Raw genomic sequence first — 11046 nt, 5'->3', positions numbered from 1 at the left:
TCACTGTTTAAAACATGCAATTTACCACATTGTATCAATGCCAGATCAGAAAATATTTTTGTTGTCTATACATATAGTTACTAGTGTGATTAAAGGGGCTGTTCACCAACATTTTCTTAATATTTTCTAACTCACCCAAAGTAACCATAGCCGTATCCATAGTTTAGCATGTAGGTATTTAGACAGCTACACGTTGATTTTCAGGCTTCTGTGCATCAGCACATTCAATGTGAAATAAAATACTGTCTACTACAATAATGCGTCAAGTCTGAGTGTCAATTTGAGGAGATTTAAGACACAAAAGTAAGTTAAACCATAAATGTATGTGCTAATATGAATTAACTATATGATCATATAGTTAACCCTGTAACTCAAATTACAGCACAAACTGATGCATCCCTAGAGGACAATAACTCTGCATCCCTGTGAGCAAAAAACAAACAAACAAAAAAAAAAAACGCCAGGCTGGTGGGAAAATTGCGGTTGGGGTCAGGGCCTAAGCAGAGACAAGGGCTCCCTCTTTTGTTGTGGTCACTGTGATTATGACAACATGTAACAATAATTTTAAGAGCAGTAGCTGACAGGAAGTTTTAAAATGATCCTGGACAAAAACCTATTAACTGGGTTTTCTTGCTACACACCACTGATATTTTTTATATATATATATTTTTATTAGTGTTTATTTACAAGTAGCTGAATTTATTATGTATGAAAAGTCCAGAACAACAACAAAAGTCCCAATGTTGACACTATAGCAACATACAAACACATCAGAAACAGTTAGCAGATGGAGTTTGCCAAGTTGTCATGGTAATGTACTGAATATATCAAAAGGCCCATTTTAGTGATCACTTTAAGATCTTCTTTGTGTTGGTTTATAAGATTTATTCTTAACCTTTTTGTTAGTTTTTTTGTACTCATGAATACAGAGTAATGAATAATGAGAAGTCTCATTTACCAAAAAACTAATTTAAAAAGATTACAAATGTTTATAATTATGGATTATTAAATATAAACTAGTGGACAAAAAAATTGTCATAATTTGTCTTCGTAACTGTTATATGTTAATTTCTCTTATTCTGTAATTCTCACTTTGTAACATCAGATATGATCTGTCAATACTGTAAGTAAACTCCAGAGGTGAATCAAATTCTCAGTAAAAAATTTATTTAAAAAACATAGCTGACTTACATAATCTGATCACTAAAATGTAATAAAATATGTTTTCCTGTTCAACTGCGGTTATCGTGCAGTAGTTCATGAAGATCCATTAATTTCAGAATATGCATAGAACTTCAAACGGATGATTACAATAGAAGCCTAATGGGAGCAGCTTGCTGCAAGTTCATGGTGGTAAAGATCCAAAACATGAGCCATGACCTGCAGTTTTGCTGTCTTTGAGGGTTAGAAGAGAGGAGCAGACTGCCTGGGGTCATCTGGTAATACACTGATGGAGTCTTCTGCCTTTCCACATAGCATGCAGAGCATAGTGTACTCCTGGAAATTAAGAAAAAACATTAAAGACTAGCAACAATTGGTATATGGTCAATAAAAAGTCTATTTATGGAAAGTAAAAAAGGGATCCATCACTTACCTGATATTCATCAACAACAGAGAAAGTATATTCATGACTGGCAATGACATGGTCACAGTTTTTACAAACATCTGCAAAAACAACAGGGAATCAATGGATTATTCTGTTGTGCATGGGTTTGTCAGAAAACCTGCGAACCATTATACCACCAGACACAGAAAAACAAATACACCATGAGGCCAAAAGTATGTGGGAACACCTGCCACACCCATGATTGTAGCTCAGCTGCCACTCTTCTTTAAAGGACAGCCACAAAAGAAAGAACCTGGCTGATGGGATTTGCCCTTGTTCATCTACAGGAGCATTAATACATGGCTTACACTCAGTTTACCAGTTTAACCCCAGTCAGGGTTGTGCACATCAATGAAATATGCTGAGGCTTTGGCCTGTTACCTGTTAAAATACATAACTTTGGGATCAGGACATACAACAGTTTTCATCAATTGTACTGTTATATACTCATCTATTACTCCAAAGAAAATAATCAAAATAATTGGAAATAAATCCCTGGTCGCAGCACTACTGTCTTAAAGAAAGCACAAGAGTAGTGACTAACGATCATATGTGACTATTTCCTCCCCATCGTCATCCTCTGTGGCTTTATTGCTGATGAGCACGAAGTCCCTCTGATGGCAGTTAGCACAGCCAAGGTAGTTCATCAAGTAAGAGCCATTCTCCAGACAAGTGTTTCCCTAAAACAAAACAAAACGTATTTTCACACCATTGTGTTCAGCTTTTCATCCTTATATTGCAAACTTAATTTTATTTTTAAGCAGTTAACCAAAGGAAACAAACTCAGATAAACTAACGTTCCGTTACTGCCCCTCAACATAAGAAATTCGAGCCAAACTAACTAGGGCGCGATGATCTGGTTATTTACATATTAGTTAGCGTTTATGCGTTAAAAGTCTCTCATAGCCTCAACTTACCCGGTCCGGGTATTCTTTTTGCACACAACCGTTGCACATTTGTGCTTAAAACCTCTTTTTTTTAATTCAGCAGACTGTCAAGTCAAACAGCTAGGCGTTTTTCTTTTAACAAAAAAACCGACTTCCGCACGGAACAGCGAACGGTGTAGTTGATTAGATCTGTGAAACACACTCAATTTCGGACGTCGCTGTAAAATCTCTAAACATATCCGATCTGATCTTTTGTAGATCTACGAAAACAGTCTGCCGTCAGCAATTGGGAGACGTGGAAGTGACGTACGTGACGTAGGCAAACATGGCGGCTTAAAAATTTGTGGTGCCTTGATTTCATGTGAAAATTCTTTGGTAAATATGATCTTTTTTACAATTCATACTTAATATTCAGCTTAGAAAAACTGATAATAATGTGCATAAAAGTTGTTCATTCTGCCAAACCGCGTGTGTAAACTATAACGTTACTGCAGTTAACGTCAATCTGAAAGTGTTAAGTCAAACTTAAACGTGTTAAGCTTTCAGTGAGCCGAGGATAGTTCTGACCTAACAACCACATTGTGCTGCTGTTTTTTTAGGCTCAATTATTGCAGTGTTATATTGATTATAAGCCAAATGTGGGTTTAACCGAAATGCCATCAGCAGTCTTCACTCTATAGATATTGTGTTCAATCTGTAATACTATCTTGTTATTGTGAGACTGCTTCTAGGCTTTATTTATCTAATATTTAATGGTATTGCAAGGCTTTCTTTTCAATTATGTGTTATTACCTATTGTTCTTTTACATCAGAAATGGCAAAGGGTGAAACCCTACAGAAGAAGGTCGGTAAAAAACCCATAAAGAAGAACAACAATGCACAGCCGACCTGGAAAGCCAAAAGAATCTACTGTATTTTGTGTCGCAAGTATTATACCAGACATGTAAGTGGCTCTTATGAATGTGTAGCAAATAGAGGATGTTTCAATGTGCATCTTTTCCTAACTAATTTTGATAATATCTTCCTTTTACTCCAGGAAGCTCAAGAACATATCCATGGTATGTTGCATCATAGGGAGCTGGAGACAGTCCTGGGCAAGTGAGTAACATTAGTCAGATACAATCGTCCTTTCATTATTACTTTGATATGACAAATACAAAAAAAAAGTATTTGTTTTGTAATTTAGTACACAAGCTTTGATTAATCTGTTTGTTTACTCACTTTTAGTCATAGTCGTATTTCAGTCATAACTTTGCCAGTTTACTATAGACTTTTTATATAGTCCTCAATTAGCCCTTGTAGGTCTCCTTGTCTTTAGAAAGCATTTGGTTTTCTAAAAATAATTTTGTCAACAGTTGTTGTTTATTAATTGAGAAATATATTGAAAAAAATATTGAAATTGTCGTTTTTGTCATTTTGGTATTTTCAAAGGATACGCAACCAGAGTATGCCCCTGCCAAGCTGACTCAACATAACCATAACTTACATTTATTTCATAAATCATTTGAAGTTAGTTGCAAATTTAAAGGTGCGTTTCTGATGTTTCTGCATATCTGACACCAATGTTTTCATGTTCTTCCATAAACAGAAATTCATTTCATGAATGCCAGGCATGTAAGGCGTCGTCTATGCATTTAAATGAGTACGCCCAGCACATTTCCACTCCTCAACACATGGCCAAGTTGAAGAGCTTGATGTCTAAAAATGTTAAGCCTATCTCTCTACATAAGACTCTGAGCACTGAGACCATCAAACAAATCCTGGAGAGAAACAAGACACTAAAGAAAGAGGAGTAAGCTTTTTTTTTTTTTTATCTATTAGTTTATTGTTATGTTAAAATGAAAACATTAGATTTTTTTTCATTCCCTCCATCATGGGATATGTAGATTTTGGGGTTTGAAAAACTGTTTTTTTCTGTCACAGGAAGAAAGCAGTGAAAAAGAAGAAAAAGAAACTGAAGCAGATAGCTGGTCAGAAACGTGCAGAAATGCTGCAGCAAACCACCAGCAAAAACACAGTTGCATCCAGTCAAGTGAACACAAGTACACAAATGCAAGAAACCCATCAGAGAGGAAGCAACAGTGCTATTGTTCAAAACAAGGAAAACAAAGTAACCGGTCTACAAAGAGGATTTCACCAAAGAGGAGTATATTTCCAGAATCAGAGTGGAAGAGTAGTTGGTTTGTCAGGAGAGCCCACAGGTAGAACCTGGCATCAACCTAATGTCCGGGATCAGTTCACCCATTCAACTCATCAACTGAATTACGCGGACGACTTTTCTGTCAACAGTCAGTGTATCAATGTAAAAGCGGAGAGCTCTCAAACAAACAGAAATCTTAAAAGGTCATACAACACCCAAAGATGTTCCACTAATATACCAGAGCAAACATCATGGCCTGCTATCAGCCAGTATGATCATTACAACAGGCAGTACAGTACTGAAATGGATAAAGACTTCACCAGTGATCACCTTCCTCAGAATGGATCAATCATCTTTGATGACAACTACAATGAAAGTATAAGATCCTCTCAGCCAAGACAAGAAAATGCACATTGTTCTGCTAATCCTGCTTCGACAAACAAATTAGTGAGTGCACCTCCCATACGGGATGTTGACGTCACTGCAATGCTGAGGCAAATCCGACGAGCACTGGGCGTGAGGGAGCCTTGTAGAGCAGATCGTGAAGCCAAGAAGCAAAACAGTGAGGCAACTGTCCGGGTGGGTGGAGCTGAGAGGGAGCCACCCACAGGTGCCTCCTTCAAGGACCACACAACTTCTGCTGTAACTACATCTGTGCAATCTCCAGATGTTAACAGCCCTGCTCCTGCAGCCCATTCTGTGGTTTGGGCTTCTAATATTGCTCATGATAAGCCACAACAGACAGCTTGCAAAAGGACACAGGACAGGCCTCAGCACTGCCACCAGGGTTCAGTAGTTTCAGGCGGACTGCCCAACAGCAGAGAAGCTCAAGGGGTCCTCAATAATACAACTTCACTCCCCCAACATTTGGGCAAGACCACATCCCCTGAGCCCAAATTGACAATCAGCCGCAGGGTTCGAATTGCCCATGAACAAGGCAGAGCTCTGGGGGGTAAGGAGGCCGGACCTAAACCAACTTTGAACAAGATGCTTGGTTTATCAGGGGCCAGGAGTAGGTTAAGCTGGAGCGAGATGTATGAGGGGATGAAAAGGAAGAAACAGGACAGCATCAAAGGCATGCCCAGGTGAGGAAGAAAACTTTACAGGAGGTTTTTTTTTATTTTACCTCTTTTTAATTCTGCACTTTCCTTTTGTTATGTGCGTTTACAGGTTTGGAATTGAGCTGCCGAGCCCTTCAACAGTCAGAGAAAGCTCAGCACAACCACAGGAGAATGATGTGCCTCTGTCTGAAGGCTTCCACTGGGAGTCAGTTCCAGACACTCCTAAAGGTCCACACCTTACTTTACCACCTCCACCCCAGGACCCAACACATCTGGACACTCGAACAGAGACACAGTCAGAATGTCTCCAGGAGCCTCTGCAGCAGTCTGCTGCAGCACAGCAGGAAGGGAGCAGTTGCACAGTAACAGCAGCTTCTGTAAAAGTTGAACCAAACTTGAAGATTGAGAGTTGGGGCTTGAGAGAAAAAAGCAGCACCAGAAAGAGGAAATGCAGCACAGGAACAGTAAGTGGTTTAGGGGGGTAAAGCTTAAATGTCCAGTTTGCTGATACAACATGTAATGCTGAAATGTAATTATTGTGTATTTTGGAAGGATGAGGGTGTTTCTGACAAGGAGCCGAGTGGAAAAAAGAAGAAAATAAAGTCAAACAGGGGTAATTAAGATAATTTCTGTGCTTTGTTATCAGTTCCTTAGTTTATTTATATAATTTTGTGAAGCTTAATTAATTTTTATTTTAAAGAAGATTTCTAGATAATTATACAAACAAGTCTGCTGGATAACAGCATCAATTCAAAGGACTTCGCTGGCACACTGACGCCTCAATACACTGTTTTTTGCTAAGTGCTGCTGCCATTCCTTTTACATTTCACTACAGGTCTGGGGGTGTTTTGTCAGACGTGTTATTCAAAGCCTGCTCCTCACCTCTGCTTGTAATGTAAAATCCAGGTTTTGACAAGGAAGCAGAATGCTGTGATTCTGCTGGTGGTCAGGGATCTTTTAAAACATGTTCCTATTCAAACATTTCTCCAAGCTAATAAATGGTGAGCAGTAATTTTAGATATTCTTAGATGCTTGTTACGTAGAGTAGACCACTGCTGATTAGATCTCGGTAATGTTTGAAGTTATTTCTAATTGTCATGCAGTCAGTCCCTGCTTGTTTTTTCACCGGTAGACCAGAATCAAATGGACCAGCTTTTAGCGGTGTCACTGAGGGAGGATGAGCTGAGCCTCTCTTTGCAGGATTTGGACAAATCTCTACTTGAGGCTCGCAACGCTCTGCAAGCTGCCTACACAGAAGTGCAAAGACTGCTGCTGTTGAGACAGCAGGTACCAGCACAAGTGTAAAAAATATCCATGTATTCTTTCTTTTTTACATTTCCCACATGTCTTTTTACTGCTTTACATTAAGTTTTTCTCTGTGCTGTTTCAGTTCATTGCTGAGGTCAATAGTCTGAGGGCCAAGCGTATTGAAATTCTGCAGGGGATGCAAGGTACATTAGAATCACCTCCTGTTCTAACTTGACTGATATGCAACAAAGTGTTTGGTTAATTCTTTCTTAATCTCTTCCAGAAGGATATTCTGAAGCATTTAGTAGAACTGAGAAAGCCCCTGCCCCAACAGTAGGAGTTGCTTCTGCGCAAGCAAGTCTCTCTCCTCTTTCTTTCTGTGTTGCTAACCAGCAACCACCTGCCACGACCCTGACGTCATCTTTCACCCAAACTCATCAAACACCCATCGCTCTGTCAGCTGTGTCAGTAAAGCAAGAAATGCACCAGCCACCCCCAGCTGTACAGACCAATCAGTTTACACAAGCAGTCTTGTCGAACACTGATGCACCTCAAGTACCTCTGAACCAACCCGTGGCCTTGTTTCCCCCTGATTTGCTCCCTACGCTGCTGCTCAGACCATCGCAATTAGCTGCTCCTACAACTGCTGCTGCCATATCGATGAATATACTTCCCTCGGCCGAACCATCTGCCAAGCCACAGGAGCAAGACGCAAAAGAGGGTTTAAAGGAGCCAACTGACAGTGATTCTGACGAAAAGACAGGAGGAAACCTTAGCAAAGAACAAGTTAAACGAAAAGAAATGGTAGCAGACAAGTCTGTCCCCGAAAGACATAAAACATCATCTGCTGCAGCACCCGACAACAATGATGGGAGCGAAAGCGATGACTCCATCGAAATGATGGAGCCCTCCTACCCAGTGATCATTGACATTGATGAATCAGACAATGAGGACCATGAGACCATCTCAGATGCTCATGTCAACCAGGAGTCTCCTCGGACATCTGCCAAAATGGACTTCAGCACTACGGGCACACAGACGTCTCAGCGCACCGACGAGGATAGGTAAGATCCATTCCAGGGATCGTGTATAATTTTGACCATTACAAGGATTCTTTAGCTGCAGATCAGGGCAAACAAAGGAGGAATGTGACCAGTGTTTGTCTTTTAACCCCTTAGAAAAGTTCCACTGTCAGCTCTGCCAGTGAAAGATGCAAGTATTACTGCAGGTGAGCTGCGCATTTCCTGTTTGTGAAGATGCAAATACAAACCTGATATCTGAAAAATTTTACAATTACAGCAAACGGTCTTTTATTTCAGAGTTAGTTGAGAATGAAAAGCCGTCCTTGGGAGCATTTAAGAATCACAGCGGCCCCGTCCATGGCCTGCAAATACATGACGGCCTGTTGTACACTTGTTCAGGGGACAACACAACGCGAGCATACAGTCTGGTTGTAAGTTGGTTATAGTCAAAAAATTAAAACAAGGAATTAAACCCTGTAAAATTAGAAATCATGCAATCCATGCTGTATTGGATTACATTAGACTGAAGAAGTGTACTAGACTAAATCCATGCCACTTTTTTTAAAGAAATACTTAGCAACGCTTACAGCGTTTTGTCTGTGTTTATCCAGACCAGGGAGATGCAAGCAGTGTTTGAGGGTCACACTAACAAAGTCAACTGTCTGCTGGTGTCATCCCCCTCTAACATGCCTGCTCGCCTTTACACCGGATCCAGTGACCAGACCATCCGCTGCTACAGCATAAAGGTACAGAGCATTAATACATGAAGCCAAACTGTTAAAACAATCTAAACGAGTAAATCAGCCCTTATGCTGAAGAGTAGTATCCCGATGAGTATGGTCTCTCTCACTTCTAGTCTAAGAAGTGTCTGGAGCAGCTCTCTCTACCAGACAGAGTACTGTGTCTGCACATAGCCTGGAACGTTTTGTATGCAGGGCTCGCCAATGGATCAGTTGCTAGCTATGATTTGAAGGTGAGTAACAGTTGATATTAATTAGAGCTGTGGAGTGTATTTTGCTTTGGTATACAAAAGAAAACCCTCATGTGCTGTAAGCTAGTCATTGGAAGTGGATTTGTTGTTGTTGTCAGATTGTGTCTCTGTTTTAGCTGTTTCCCAAAAACTTCAGTAACCAGACCAGGAAAAGGATTCTCCCTACCTAGACTGTACTTTTTCATTCCTTCGCCATCCCACTTATTTTCTTCATCTCTTCTTCATGTCTTTTCAGACTCTGAAACAGCTGGATGTGTTTGAGTGCCATGGCCCAAGAGGGGTGAGCTGTTTGGCTACAGCCCAGGAGGGCGCCCGCCGAGTGCTGCTGGTCGGCTCCTACGACAGCACCATCAGCGTACGAGATGCCAAGAGCGGCCTGCTGCTGCGCTCACTGGAGGGTCACACCAAAACGGTGCTGTGTATGAAGGTGAAGCAATTCTTCACTTTTTCAATTGTTGAACTTAGGAAACAAAATGATTGTAGATTTTATGTTTTTTCCATTGGACACATGTTTCAATCAGTGCTGTAATGGAGCCACTTAAAAGTTTAATGAGCTGAATTTGACTGTACTTTCTTTGTTGTCTGCAGGTAGTAAATGACCTGGTTTTCAGCGGCTCCAGTGACACATCTGTTCATGCCCACAACGTCCATGTAGGTGTCACAGATCAGGGTTGTATACTGTATGAATAAAGGATTGTTGACCTGGTACTTGTAGGCATTAGATTTTTGTCATTCATTGTCTTTTGTAGACAGGCGAGCTGGTTCGTATCTACAAGGGTCACGATCACGCTGTCACATCAATTGTCATCTTGGGCAAAGTGATGGTGACAGCGTGCCTGGACAAACTGGTCCGAGTTTATGAGCTACAGGTATTTACATTTCGTTTACGTTTTCATTTTTTACATTGATACATGGCAGCAAACTTTGGATGCCAAAAATTTTTTAATGATCAGTTTATACACATTTTTACATATGAATTGTTTTTTTTTTCTCCCTTTTTTCTCTTTCTCTCCCTAGTCCCATGACCGCCTGCAGGTGTATGGGGGTCACAGTGATATGGTGATGTGCATGGCCATCCATAAGAGTGTGGTGAGTGGACTAAACCATGTTTGTGCGAAAAACTTTGTGTAGTTGTGGCATCTTAAAATTGCTGGTTTGTTATCCCACACAGATCTACACAGGCTGTTACGATGGCACTGTTCAAGCTGTGAAGCTCAACTTAATGAAAAACTGCCGCTGCTGGGTAAGAACTAATACAAATATTAGTCATTTTTATCATTGTGCATAGACCACACAATCATGTCCATACGCATTTATTTTCGGTGCTGTCCCTCTGCTCTGGATACGAGAAGAATATCATCTTGAAAATACTTAATCATTAAAAGATGTTTTATACTTTCTGATCGACTTGTGTCCCAACATTTGCATATTGTTCAGTGGCAGAACTGCTCCCTAATATTTGGCGTAGCAGAGCATCTTGTGCAGCATCTTGTGGGAGATCACAGTAACCCGAACCTGCAGACGGTCCGATGTCGCTGGAGAGGCTGCAACACTTTTTTTGCCACACAACAGGCAGTTTGTCAGGTAACGAACCGTCAATAGGCTCGTAGCAATGCGTCCTCAAGTCTTACTAGCTTACTTAACATGGAGTGTGTTCACACCAAGCATGTGTCCTTTCTTTCAAACTCGTGTAGTACATTTGAACATCACCATGAACAGTGTAATTTTCAGGACAAATGGTGTCACCTTTGTTTGGATTTCTCCTGCAGGAGCTGCCTGAACACATGAAAAGCCATGTGGAGAATGAAAACAGGATGCAATCTTGAGTGGAGTGAAGGTAAATGAAAGGACGCTGAGGTTTCATCCATTGGTAGTTTCAGAGCTCCGTGGCTGAAATTGTAGCCTACAGCGTAACTCAGAGGCTCTGATTGGGCTTGTTTTTGTCGTGCAACTCTTGCAACACAGTACAGGAAATAAACTCATTTTTAAGTGGATAGTTTGTTTTTTTCTTCTGTTTTTAGCATTTTAGCTGTCTATCTCATTTATTTGGTTTGACCTCTGTTGTCTCTAAACTGTGACAGTAAGACATGA

The 11046-nt window shown here is 40.5% G+C and overlaps 2 protein-coding genes across 3 annotated transcripts; one reads left to right on the top strand and one right to left on the bottom strand.

Annotated features, from left to right (window-relative positions):
• Nucleotides 1-666: 666 nt before the first annotated feature.
• churc1 (churchill domain containing 1) lies at nt 667-2680 on the bottom strand. The gene is made up of 4 exons (XM_067483019.1): nt 2524-2680; nt 2151-2286; nt 1595-1665; nt 667-1497 (listed from the first exon to the last, which is right to left on the bottom strand). The coding sequence occupies exons 1-4, from the start codon at nt 2560-2562 to the stop codon at nt 1405-1407; spliced, it is 339 nt and encodes a 112-aa protein (XP_067339120.1). The 5' UTR covers nt 2563-2680; the 3' UTR covers nt 667-1404.
• A 97-nt stretch (nt 2681-2777) lies between these two features.
• Nucleotides 2778-11043, top strand: znf106b (zinc finger protein 106b). Of its 2 annotated transcripts, none has more exons than XM_067483007.1 (21): nt 2778-2868; nt 3306-3436; nt 3530-3591; nt 4082-4285; nt 4417-5718; nt 5804-6158; nt 6247-6307; nt 6827-6981; nt 7085-7145; nt 7229-8006; nt 8121-8170; nt 8262-8395; nt 8576-8710; nt 8821-8937; nt 9191-9382; nt 9544-9606; nt 9705-9824; nt 9973-10044; nt 10127-10198; nt 10393-10539; nt 10725-11043. In XM_067483007.1, exons 2-21 carry the CDS (start codon nt 3308-3310, stop codon nt 10779-10781), a joined length of 4266 nt encoding a protein of 1421 aa, XP_067339108.1. In that variant the 5' UTR covers nt 2778-2868; nt 3306-3307; the 3' UTR covers nt 10782-11043. The 2 variants fall into 2 exon arrangements, with proteins under 2 accessions (XP_067339108.1, XP_067339107.1); XM_067483006.1 differs by having other exon boundaries at nt 7226-8006.
• Nucleotides 11044-11046: the final 3 nt, after the last annotated feature.

This window comes from Channa argus, chromosome 17 (assembly GCF_033026475.1).
Source record: "Channa argus isolate prfri chromosome 17, Channa argus male v1.0, whole genome shotgun sequence".
Taxonomy (NCBI): domain Eukaryota; kingdom Metazoa; phylum Chordata; class Actinopteri; order Anabantiformes; family Channidae; genus Channa; species Channa argus.
Note: the sequence above shows the minus strand (reverse complement) of the source record. Positions and strands in the feature narration are given on the sequence as shown.